Source organism: Agelaius tricolor, unplaced genomic scaffold (assembly GCF_023055355.1).
Source record: "Agelaius tricolor isolate 1412-34295 unplaced genomic scaffold, bAgeTri1.0.p SCAF_4, whole genome shotgun sequence".
NCBI lineage: Eukaryota > Metazoa > Chordata > Aves > Passeriformes > Icteridae > Agelaius > Agelaius tricolor.
The window spans coordinates 43,808,574-43,821,792 of NW_027269264.1; the positions used below are offsets into that span (position 1 = coordinate 43,808,574).

General features: G+C 34.9%; 1 protein-coding gene across 2 annotated transcripts in view; it reads left to right on the forward strand.

Moving 5' to 3' along the window:
* Window positions 1-12,372, forward strand: part of FGF10 (fibroblast growth factor 10) — a 60,583-nt gene extending 48,211 nt beyond the window's left edge. For both annotated transcript variants that reach the window (XM_071425447.1, XM_071425446.1), the window contains exons 3-4: window positions 5,441-5,544; window positions 9,240-12,372. In XM_071425447.1, the coding sequence (XP_071281548.1) occupies window positions 5,441-5,544; window positions 9,240-9,437 (302 nt within the window). In that variant the 3' untranslated portion in view covers window positions 9,438-12,372. The remainder of the gene's footprint in view (window positions 1-5,440; window positions 5,545-9,239) is intronic.
* Window positions 12,373-13,219: the final 847 nt, after the last annotated feature.

The following is a 13,219-nucleotide window of genomic DNA, read 5'->3' on the forward strand; positions in this document are numbered from 1 at the left end:
CATGTTAGCTCAAAACACAGAGCCCAAGAAATCTGAGCTCTGGTTAAGAGAACCAGGTACTGTTGGCTCTATGTGTAGCCATTCCGTCTCAAGAGCGTGAATTAAATCCATCTGAAGGAAGTAAACATGTTTATATTCCCTAGCACTTTAGCTAAATTGATTACATGCTTGTGTGTTAGTGATGAAAGTGACAGACATGGTGTCCTTGAGGGAACATCTGAACTCATCATAACTGACAAGACAGATGTGTCCTGAAAGTCACTTCCAGCATTTCCTTTGCTTCAGTTTAACCCATCTAGCTTTGGAAACTTAATAGAGGGAGTGGTGGTGTTTAGAACTGTCCTTTGAAGTTGGCTGTCTTCACTGACCTGAGGGAAAAATGTAAGGTAACTGTGATCCTGAATTAATTGTTTCTGTTACATGCCAGGATGTATACTAGCTAAACTGATTCCTTCCAATTTTGTGGCTAAACCTAAACTCCTCCTTTGCTAACCATCAGCTCTCATTATTGATCACTAAGAGGTTCTCTTATCCCAGGCGCCACCCTTCGATTTGCTTGGTCTACAGAGAACCATTGATTGTGTTATCCGTGCTCTGCTCTGAAATTAAAGCCATAAAAGCAGTAAAAGATGAAAAGGAAGTTGGTACAGACTGTGTGGATCTGAGAACGGGCTCTAATAATTAGTCTTTAATGTGATTTTTATGCACTGTGGACATGTCACATCTTATGCTGATACTATGGTGATGTAGGAAGGCTCAGAGGTTTTGTTACCATAATCTTCCATAAGTTTAGATACATATCTCAGGCTTATCCAAAAGTATTAGATGTGGGCATTGGATAGAAAAGTTCATGGAACATTAGTATGTTGGTTATAGTTGATCTAAATATGACGTATGAGCAGATTGCTTTGTGGTCTTTCAGTACATTAATTTCTGATTTAGAGTAAGAATGATAGCAGTCTCAAAAAAGTCAAATATTAATAAAATCCAGAATCAAGTCTTAAAAACACAACTGGTTTAACTTCAAATAAAATTCAATTTTTAAGTGAAAGCTTAGGTTTGGTTATTATTCAGGTTGGTTATTATTTGAGGTTTCTGCCCGTAGCTGTGGCACTGTGGGTTGTGTGATTTGTATCTTAAGCTCCCTTACAAATTCAAGCACAAAGTCTGTAAGGTTGCCTTTCAGTGGAACTACTCTTGTTAATTGAAAAAGCTTTCAAAGGCAAGACTTGTTTGCCATCTTCAGTTTCCTATGGTTTTTTTTTATTTATTAACCCATCATATTCCTTTTTCTGTTATCACAAAATACAGGTAAATATAGGAATATTAGTATAATTTGTCATTTGGGGATATTTTCAGCTTGCAGGTGTACTTGGTGAAACAGAGTGGAAACAGAGGCAGTATCCTCATATACCTTAGTACTTGACTCTTCCGTGACTCCATACAACAAATCTATTTGTTTCAAACCCCTTTTTTTCAAGCCACCTACTAAGAACAGTTTTTTGAACTACCATGTAGTTCAACATTATGCCTGAACAACAACTTGTTTTGACTTAAGCCAGTGGCAGACAAAGGCACCCTTTCAGAGAAACTCCCAGTTGGGGCACAAAAGCCAAAGTTCTGAAAAGTCAGTTTAGTGTCACCTGAAGTCACACCAAGCCCTGTCTTCTCCAGCTCCACCAAGAGCTGCAGGGTCCTTCATGGGCCCAACAGCTTCTTGTCACCATTTGGGAAAACAAAAGGTTTCACAAGCTCTCAGTCATCATCCCATTCTATCCAGCCTACCTCACTCTTCATCTACAATATTTTTGCAGACAGAAGAAGACTCAAAGGGGGGAGGAGAGATTGTGGATTGTTGCATATACAGGATAGTCTTTGAAAGGTGTTGGAAGATGCGTGGTGGTTCCGTTCTTCTGCATAGATAGGACTGCAACTAGTGATGGAGATGTTCTAAATGTGTTTATAAGAACTCCTTACACAAATGATACAACTACAGGAAAATGACCACTGTCTCACGCTGCAAAGAAGTTGAATTTGGTCCCAGGATCAAGCATTTCTCATGGCAGACCTCGTCTACACCCACTGTGCTTCTGCCATGAAAACAGATCTGATATTCTGTCAAATGCCTTTCCTAAGAATTGATTGACATAATTTCATTCCATTTATAGGATGCTTTGGGGGTTTTTTTTGCTTCATATTATCAGCATTTTATAAAATATAGGACATTTGAAATTAACATATAACCAAGGAAGTGCAATTTTCACTTGTAGTTTTTACAGACCCTCTGTGCAAAGCAAGAAGACAAACAGGTTTCTGTTGCCTAGTAATATGTATAATGATCACTTTTATAAAGTATAAAAATACAGTTTATTTAAGGTAAATACATTTGGGTTCTATTGGGAAGATGTTTAAAGCCTTTGGGACCTGTAAAGAGAGTGCATGCACAGCTACAGGGCACATCTCATCTTGATATTTGAAATCTTTCTAATTATAATTGGAAATGATTTGGGCATTGAAAGCTATGCTTTTACAATGAATGTGGTCAATGGGGATTAGTCGTAATTGTTGGGTTTTACAAAGTTATGGCTGTGAAATAACAGAGTGCTATCTGGTTCAAAGCAATAATAGAGGCCAGAACATTTTGATTTATTTTTAATTAATTCATTTTCATTTCCAAGTTCCTAAGAAGCATGAAATCAGAATAAGTAACTCCTAAGACTTTTACCCCAATAACATTAATTTTTTTGTACTGCTTATTATCAAGAATAATTATAAGTCACATTATATCATGGAAATTATTTACCTTAGAGATCTTCTTGGACCTAAGTCTTAAGGTATGGAAATACCTAAGCCCAAGCAATGGTATAATATCAGATACAAGAAGCATGCAAGGAAGCATATTGAAATGCCTTTTTTGTTTCAGTTTTAGAGAAGAGAAAAAAGAGTTCCAATGAAAGGTAACATTGTTGGGAATATAATAAGAAAATTAAAAAAAAAATTTTAAAAAAGGGATGAGGAAAGGGGAAAACACTGTAGTTTTAAGCTTCGTACTGTATATCTCAATTTCCTTTTAAAATATTTTCCTGCTGAATTTAATAACACTTCAAGAATAATCAAATGCATATTTTCACCCTTACATCAAATGCATTTTACTTCTTTTTATTCAAATTAAATTATTTCAAAGTTCTAGAAAGTTCTTAGGCTTTCTTGCAGTTTCATGTCAGATGAGTAGGTGATTTGTCTACAGCAGATTTGTCTACATCACTGAAACCAATAAAAGATTTCCTACTGCCTTCAAAAGATTTCTATCAAATTAGAGAATCTTCTCTTGGGAAGATCTGTAAGTACAGTGAATAATTTGCAATCTAGACAAAATCTAGCTTGTAACAGTGCTTGTAACTAGCAGGTAACTCTTGGGGGACTACAGAGAGTAGCAAAGTATCAAAGTATCAAATTAAGTCCCTATTGTCCAAGGTTTAACAGGTCAAGATTAAATCAATCTGAAAGAAAAACATCCATTAAATATCTACTTCTCCCAAATGAAATACTGTAGAGGATAGAAAATGCAAAATTGTCAACAAAAATTATACCTTTTTAAGCTTTCAGGTACACAGAACACACTCATTGAGAATAAATCCAGGATGACTAGTGATGATATTATCAACCTGACAATAATTTGGAACAATTCTTCTATGTTTGGCTACAACTAAATAGCTTAACCAGTGAAAAGCAAGCTAGTTATTGTGGATATAATAAATGTAGTAACATTTCTCCTCATGGACCTCCTTACAGTTGCTTCACCAGGAATATAATGGAGTATGAAATTGCAAACAAACTTTACTAGGAAAAGCAGACTATATTTTCATTAATTATACTTGTGTTATTTTTATTTAAGTATTTTACTGGAAAGCAGTGATGTCCGTCATTCAAGTGCAAGATGCTTAAAATGGATTAATTCTGTACAAGTTTCTTATTTAGGCACTGTTTTCTTTCAGCTCTTGGTGAAATAGTTAATGAAATAGCCTAATATGATGTTATTGTTACAAGGATAGTATGGCAAAATGCAAACCAGTTTAATCCCTTTCAACATAAAAATTTATAATGGCACATGTTATAGCAGTATTTTTCTTGCTTCTTTGTTTGTGTTTTGGTTTGGTTTGGTTTTTTGTCTTGTTACTGGTGATAGAAATGGACCCAGACACAGTTCAGAATACAATTCTGTAGAAAGAATTGACTAAATTCTTCTCATCAGTTTTGGCATGGAAAATACACCAAAAAAAAAGGCATCACTCATGGTGTTGTAGCAGTGTTTGCATCAGATTCTTGCCCTCTATTAGTTTGCTATCCACAAGTTAGTCCATTTTACTCTGATTTTGAGCACAATTACTTTAGCAGATGCCCTGTGGGAGAGCTGCTCAGTCCTCTGTAACAGTGCTCTCTCAGAAGATCAAGAAAGCAACTTTGACTTTTCTTTGCTGTGAAAATGAACAACATTTTAAGAATAATACAGATTAGAGCCCTGCAAACATGGACTCACTGACCTGCTTCTATCAATGGCCCTGGTAAATGTAAGCTACCACAACCTAATCAAGGAGGACAGTTTTGGCCCTCCTGTAATTTCTCTACTGGTACACCCTAAGTGTGCCACGCTGAGTTAGCCAGGATATTGATCTAACTATTGCTACATAGATGTCAGGAGAACAGGAGAAATTTTGGAGCCAGGCATGCAGTCTCCTACTCCCAAATCAGTATGTTCCTGGGCAGAAAACAGAGATGAAAAGGTGTATCTCCCATTACAGGTCCCTTGAACCATCCAATGTCCCAGAAAGAAATTGTTTTAAAGCCGGGGTGTGGGGGAAGAATAATATTTTTTACAAACAGAGCAAAATGTTTCTGCTATCTGGAAGACAAAGATTGTGTGGCCATTAGTGTTGGTTTTATTATTTCCCATACTGTCAACACACTTGCCAAAAGTGAATTTATCAGCTCAGTGCAACCAAGAGATTTAGTTTATCTAAATGTTCTACAAGGAAAAAATTGTTTACCAAGGGTTTTAAAGATTGGGGAAAATCCAATATTCTATTGACATATGCTATATATTTAATTTGATGCTGTGGTTTCAATGTCTCTTCTGATAAATTATATATATATATATATATAAATCTGAAGATTTATCAGATAATTTACTATCAATTTTCATCTTTGCTAGGAAGAATGAAGTTGTTTCAGTATCTATGGATAAAATGCGGAGTTAGGAAACATTTTAATTCAAAAAACGTTTGTGTATATTCTTGCAGTGACTTAAAAAATACTTCTGCTGAATTTTTTGGTCAGTTGGTCCTAAATATTACAAGTTTTGTATTTTTCAGGTTTATTGTCTTTTCTACAGAAAGATAATCCTGTAACAAAGTGATTAAATAGCTCAATTTATATTTTTTAGGCATATTGGAGATAACATCTGTAGAAATTGGAGTTGTGGCAGTTAAGTCTATTAAGAGCAACTACTATTTAGCCATGAACAAAAAAGGAAAAGTCTACGGCTCTGTAAGTACCTTTTCACATTCCAAATGGATTTCAGAAGTCAGCACAGTTCCCTGTCTTGCCTATTGAAACACTGCTTGTCCGTGTATTGCTACTAATTAGAGCTGAAATGAGCTGTTTATCAAAATTTCATCCTCTGATAAACGAGGATCACTCCTCTCCACAAGCTTCCTGTTGTTTGCTAAGCTCATGTCATACCAACATAATTGCTGGGATTTATCTTGCTTACTGCCTCAGTCATGCTGCTTATTAAGGAGTGTTCAGTTTACAGGGTCTCACAAAATGTAATCTTTAAGGCTTGTTTTCCCTGTTTTTTTCTACAGTGCAATCACACTTAGCAGAAATTTGAGAGTAGGGGAGAGAGGAATAAAGGTGCCTGAAATCATTGAGCTGATGGAGTGAACAAACCAAATCATTAAATTAAAACTTTGAAGAAGATTCCTAGAGTAGCAGGCTTTAAATTGACTATATTGACTAATGAGTAAGATTATGGACAGTACAGTGAGACATGAACTGAAATATCAGCAGCTCAGATTTATCTGAGCAGAATTCAGGTAACACTTGAAAGTTATCCATATATACTTAATTTGTATTTGTGTAAGTTTGGAATTACAGAAACTTTCAGGGGAAAAATATTAAAACACTAAACCCCAAAAGTAATCAACCAAACAAAAACAAACCAACTCAAGGAAACTCAGAAACTATCCAATTTTTTATATAAAGTGATATGATCTGTAAGTCTAACAATTAAACTAAAATATATCCTTACACATCCCCATGAATACACAAACACCAGATTGTTCTGGTGTAACATCTGGTTTGGTTTGCAGTTTTGCAATGTTGTTCCAGTTCCTGGAAAGGTTATGAGCCATTCTGCAGGTTGCTTAATGTTCAGATTATCCATATGCTTTATAGAAAGGATGTCACATATAGGGACTGAGTTTATGGTTGAGCAATGTAGCTAGGCCACCTATTTCTGCTGAAAACAATGAAGTAATGGTAATCTCAAGTGAGACTCGAGGGACCTCTAGTCATTTGGACCTCTTTCTTAAGAAAGAGAGTGTGTTTAGTTCATACAAACTATATACACTGTCCTCCCTCACCTGCACTGTGGCTAGTCACTCCTGGCTCAATAACATACTTCTGGTTTTCTAAATTCTGTGACAGTTCCAAAGAATCACATTAAGGAGAGACAAGAACAAGACATTTTTCTTGTATTCCTGTAAATGTAGATTTAATTTCTAGATTTATACTGGTCAGAAATGCAGGATGATCAGTGCTTATTGAGAGGGAAAACTGTGTACTGAGTTATCATGGGTATGCTTCTGATGTAGGTGAAGGTTCTAGCATAAATCACCACCTTCAGTTCATGCATCTCAGTTGTGCACTTCAGTCATTTGTGATGGTTCGTCCCAAAGCCCAAGACAGACTCTCTAACCCCAGTTGTCAGCCTTGCCTGGTGTGGTGAGAGTCTGTTTAGAGTCTGTCCCAACACTATATATGTACAAAAGACATTGAAGCAGCTTTCATGTACCATAGATGGAAATTGCTGCCATAAGATTCGGTAATTCATAGTGTATTAGAAATAGTGTTGACAGGAAGATACGAATGTGGGAAGCCTTTTTTTTTAATTCCAGCTGAGATAATTTTTCAATATTCACATCATAAAATCACAACATAATGATTTATCAAATCCTATTCCATAATACTTTAGCAATTTCAAGAATGCTTCTGTTACTATTTTTCCAGTAATCCCAGGACTTGCAGTTAACCTCATATTACTGCAGTGTGGCAGCTTGCAGATGGATACGAATACCAAAACCAGAACCAATAAAAATTCTAAAAACACCCTTGAGCACATGCACAATAGACATTGGTGCAGACTTATGCTGAAATTTGTTTTTAAATGAGTAAAGCAGTCCTGTGTAGCACTGAGACCCCTGCCAGTAAGACTTCAGAAGCACATCAAAACATCATATTTTCTGTTATCTAAGAATAGAAGTACAAGTTGAATTTGAGTACAATTCTGCATTCTAGGAAAACAAGCAAAGCTCTTTCTATGTTAATCAAATACTTTTCCATTTGACCGATTTTGGTTAAAATGAGGGGGAAAAGACTCACTCTTAGATTTCTTTAACAAATTTAGCTTCTTTAAGTTTCTTTAACAAATTGGCAGATAGGAGAAGTTACTGTGGTTTAGAACTGTGATTGATGAGCACCTCCCTTTTTAATACCTTGATGCCAGAGGTGACATATTACAGAAAATAACTGGTAAATTATCTATATGGTGGCTTTGTGGTGAAGGCAGTGCCAATAGTGGTCATGTAAAGAGTCTTGCCTTGATAGTGTCTTCCTCACTGATCATTGTTCAAATAACTACTAATCCTGAAATTAAAGAACACTTTGGGAGCCAAATTTAATTTGAATGTATGCAATTCCATCAAGCAAGCCTTCAATGGATGTAGAAGCAACCAAGGGAAACAAACTGTTCACACAAAATTCTCACTGGATCAAAGCCCTTATCATTAACTAGTATAAAAATTCTAATTTAAATTAATATGTATGGGAAATATATTTAACTTGATTTCATTGACATGAAACTTGATTTATTATTCAGACTTATTTCTTGTCTAGTTCATGATCACATTAAAAATAGTGCATGTAGTTAGTATATCATACTCTGAGATTCTGACCTGCTTCTCCCTAAACTGTGCAATGACATCTTATTTTCTGAAATGCAGGAACAACAAAATGCTGATTTTTCATTTTAATTTAATTATGTTTCAAACACCCCACTTTTAAAAGCCTTCTAAATGCAATATAAGTAGTTTGTTAAAATTGGATGGCTTTATATATAGGAATTACTTGTTTATGAAAAGAACTAGTCTTGACGTCTATATAGAGCAGCACATCTACGTAAAATTACATTTAACAGTATAAAAAATAAGTAGACTCCCCTACATTCTTCCACAGGCTTGTATTTTTGATTCGTTTAACAGCCTGACAACTGATTCTCCTTTAAAAATAGAAAATCTTAATCCCTGGTCCCATACATAAAATTACTTCCAATCTTGTTTAGTCAATAAGATATAGGGTCATACAATTCCTTTTTAGGCTAAGCTTCTTTTCAGGTCAGCCAAGTGAATAGGCCTCACATCAATTGTGATAGCAGCATAACAGTGATTACACCCATCCAAAAAAAGCCTTTTTTCATTACCAGAGTGGTCCAAAGATTCTTACTTTAAATAAGAAATAGTCCTATTCCATCAATATTTGTTTAATGTATGGTATCAATAATCTCATTCAAGATATTTAAGAGTTATATTTGTTAGAAATGAAATGTGATTTATGATTCCAAGATTGCTTCTTTATGCTTTTGAGTTTATGAATGAGAACTTGGTTTAATATTCTTGCCATATTCCAACACAGAGAAGCTGATTTTGAGTTCCTAATTAATTAAATAATTTAACTATGCATTGAATTATTAATTATATCTTTTTTTAATTTCACTTTTTGCAGTCTAACTGATGATGCTTTATATGCTGTGAAACTTTTATTTGAATACACTGTGGAATCCTAAAAGAGTGTCACATACAAAAGACTACAATCTTTTGAAACATTTTTAAAAAGTATTTTCTTTCAGTATGCTGAAATATTATGTTTGTTCTGAATCTGTGGGTTTTTTCTTCTTTTAACAGAAGGAGTTTAATAGCGATTGCAAATTGAAGGAAAGAATAGAAGAAAATGGATATAACACATACGCGTCCTTAAATTGGAAGCACAATGGAAGGCAAATGTTTGTGGCCCTGAATGGGAGGGGAACCACAAAGAGAGGACAGAAAACAAGAAGGAAAAACACTTCAGCTCACTTTCTTCCTATGGTAGTCATGTCGTAGATGAACAAACTTTTTTTGATGCAGTTGAACCAAAGGCTGTTATGTTAAGAATATTTGGTAATTCTCTTAAAAGGTAGATGCGGAGAAGTAGCACAGACATCTGCATGTTTGAAATGAGAGCAGGGGAAGCCTTTGAAGGTTTTGTACTTATTGCTGGCACATGAAATACCTTTATTTAGTTTGTTGTAATATCTTATAATCAAAATGAAGCTGGATCAAAGGGGATGGAATTTATTGCCAGTGTGAACTTTTTTTTTTTTTAATCACTGCAACAGATCTTGATGGACATAAGACAATCTGTTGCGTGATCTTCATGGGGAATGCTATTTATGGAATACTAACTCTTATCAAAGTCCTTAATTGCTCATTCAAGCCTAATGATTCAATGAACAGTTAGACACACAAGCATTTACTGGAAGCACTTGGGTCATATGCACAAATAATGACATTTCTGGAGAAGCCTTGTGGACGAATGGATAGGATAAGCAAAGTAGTGTATAACTGTTCTAACAAAATGAATAGTATGGTTTGCTTGTATGTCCTAAATTCATTTCTCTTTATTTCTCTCTAAGTTATTTATTTAATAGGATGTTAAATATCTTTTTTTATTTGAAATGTTTCCTCATTTGCTTCTTTCTTATTTTCCCTTTTTCTTAGTACTTCACAGAGATGTTGATAGATTAAAATGTCAGAACCGCAGAAGTACTCAGAGAATTAGACAAGGCTTTAAAGGCAGAATTTAGAGTGTATACTCCATTTTTTCATAAACTGTCTTGCACTTAAGCATAAGACCAAACAAGCAGTGCTTGGATTTATGGTATTGAGTGTCTTTATATTGGAGAAATTTTTGTACTTATCAGCACTCAAGAAAAACCTTCAAGAAATACTTTGTTCAATGGGTCTTTCTGCTATTTTGAAATTGAGAGAAGGAGCCACATCTGTACTTGGGGGTCAATGCATCTGTGTGTATATTCGCCTGACTTGGATTTCAGTTTGAAGCTAGGATCTAACACACTGCTATCAGTGTGATATTCTACAGTACACTTTGGGCTGGAACCCTGATGTGGTCAGCCCTGTTAAAATCACTGAGACTGCGAGCATTGAAATAAAACAGTAGTGTGTAATTCCTAAGCGTAACATTTGGCCACTGAAAGGCAAGCAAGAAGGCAACACAGTCCTGCACACCTTACTCAATTGATACTCTCATTCAACCCATTTGCCTTTGGTACCAACCACAGGCATATAGTGGGAGTGATATCTAGCTAAGGGCTGCAAAATCACCCTCGTGCGATCCAAATCATGCTCATGCGTTTTTCGGAAATTATTACTCACGTGTATATTATATATGAGAGCCAAGCCAACTGAAAAGCTGTGCTGGTTTCCAGCTTTAGCATGCCTTTCACAACCATCACAGTAACTGAAGGCTCAGAATACATAATATCCAGCACATTTTTATGAAGTGTTACTCATCCCGTGGCTTAACTTGAGCAACTGCAGTATAATAAAGTTAAGCATAATATGAAGCCTGTTCAATTAAAGGTACATAAGGTTTGTTTTATATTTTGCTTTACTCAGTAATTTTAGAGAGCTCTGGATAGCTCACCAGTGTAACCATATTGAGATTCATTTTGTTAGAGCAGATAAATAGAAAACAGTACATCAAACAATTTGTACCACTGTCTTCACATTGTATTCCACTAAATAAATAAATAAGCCTTTGCAGTGTCTTTAGTAAGAAACAAAAGTAGTATAATATTATTTTGTTTTAAATACTTTACTGATAACTATAAGATTATATTGATGCTGCAGTTTATCTTCAATATTTCTCGTTGTGAAAAAGTTGGTTTTATTTTTATTGTTTGGAGACTGTATTTTGGTACAAAGGAGAGCCTTGCTTAATGTGTCTTTTTGAGAATGTTTAACCTCTATAAAGGCTGGTGTTGTTGGAATCTTCTATAACTTATTTAAGTCAATGTTTAACCAGCACTTCAATCTTAATCTGTTATTTAAATATTAGCTGTTTAAAAAAAAAAAGCAAAAAAAAAGCTTTCCCATAAAATACAAAATGGTCAGATTATATTTCCTGTCCTTAAATAAAATCAGCTGTTTTAAAACTAGGAATTCATTGAGAGACAACATATTTTTAGTTGATAGCTGATGTTGCATTTCATGGTACTTTATCTCCAGTTTTCTTCTTCACAAATGACATTTTTCTAGAAATAAAAATAAGAATTTTGGATTTTAAATGTAATTGCAACTCACAGCAAAATTTAACTACCATGATAAAAGCGAGTCTCTGTTTAAATTTGTAATCAGTAATTAAAACTGACAAGACATAATGGACCACCCATACTGAACCTTCAGTATGAGTTGGATGAATGCAGTATTGAATGACAACTTAAACATTTAGGGTACAAAAGAAATTCTCTTCTTACAGACTTACCTAGATGAGTTGGTCAGGGGAGGATTATGCATAAATATTATCATAGTACTCAAAACACCATGCTGCTCAAATGACAAGATCAGGAAATATCACTTTCCCAAAGTGAGCCAGGAGCCATTTGTGACATGAAGAGTGGTTTCTGAAAATTAACCAAAATAAAAAACCCTTGAAGGAATCAATGATTCCTGTGTGTTTGGTATACTGTAACGCCCACTATAGTGGGAGCAAACTGCAGATATTAGAGTATCCCAGGTCCTCAACCATAAGCTCTGTTTTCTGTCACCCTGAGCATAACAGTCTCCTGAGTAAAAGGAAAACAGGGGAAGGGGTTTAGAAAATAAAAGGGATACCAAAATCACTGAGCAACAATGTATAGGATGTTATATTTAAATAAAAATAATGAAATGTGGGGATTAGAGAATAAAAGTATTGTCTTTGTTTGTTTTATTAACCTAAAATTGTACTGCACAATAAAAATAAAGACGAAAAAGATCTGTTGTATTATGGGTTCTGATTTCGTGCTGCGTACCCCCCAAACAAAAATAATTTTAATATTTCTAAGTATTTTTAATATTTTGTATGTGTGAGGCCTCTATCTCCACACTAATAACAACCAAATGTTCCAGATTCTTCCTCTATTTGAATCCACCTAGTTTTATACAGTGGAAAAAAACAATGAATTTAGAGGAAGCCTGATTGATGAAAGAAAGAAGGGGTTTAGGAAGAAGAACATGTACTAAATATAACTTAAGCTATAAGATTCCAGCTTTGGAAGAAGAGATATGGCTCAGTTTATCATGTTAAATGAGTACTGTATCCTTTGCCTGACAGAAACAGATAAGATTTCATCCATTTATTTATTTAACTGATTGCTTCTTAAATGTTATTAAGTGAACGATATAGTGTGAGGGAAGAGTCTTGCTGATAGTCATAATTATTACATTTATATGGTAATTTGGAGATACAGTAGGAAGGTGCAGTGTCAGAACTGTTAAAGTGCTTTAATACAAAATCCTGCAGCAAGGTTCAGCATATGTTCACACTGAAAGCCACCATCAAGTAGAAGATGAATGCCTGGGCCTCAGGATTGAGGAACTCATTTATACAGAAGTTCTGGTTGGCCCTTTACTCCCCTAACTGGTGTAGTGCCTCAACCATTCTTCACAACAAAGTCAAAACAGTCAACAAAGTCAAACCTGAATGTGATTACATGTACAGGTGTAGAATGTGAAGCCAATTCCATTGACAGTCAGAAAGTGACAGCATCTGAGTTTAAGTCACCTGCAGCAATCTTTTTTTTCTTCGCCTCCACTCTGTAACATTTAAGATTTTCCTTGGA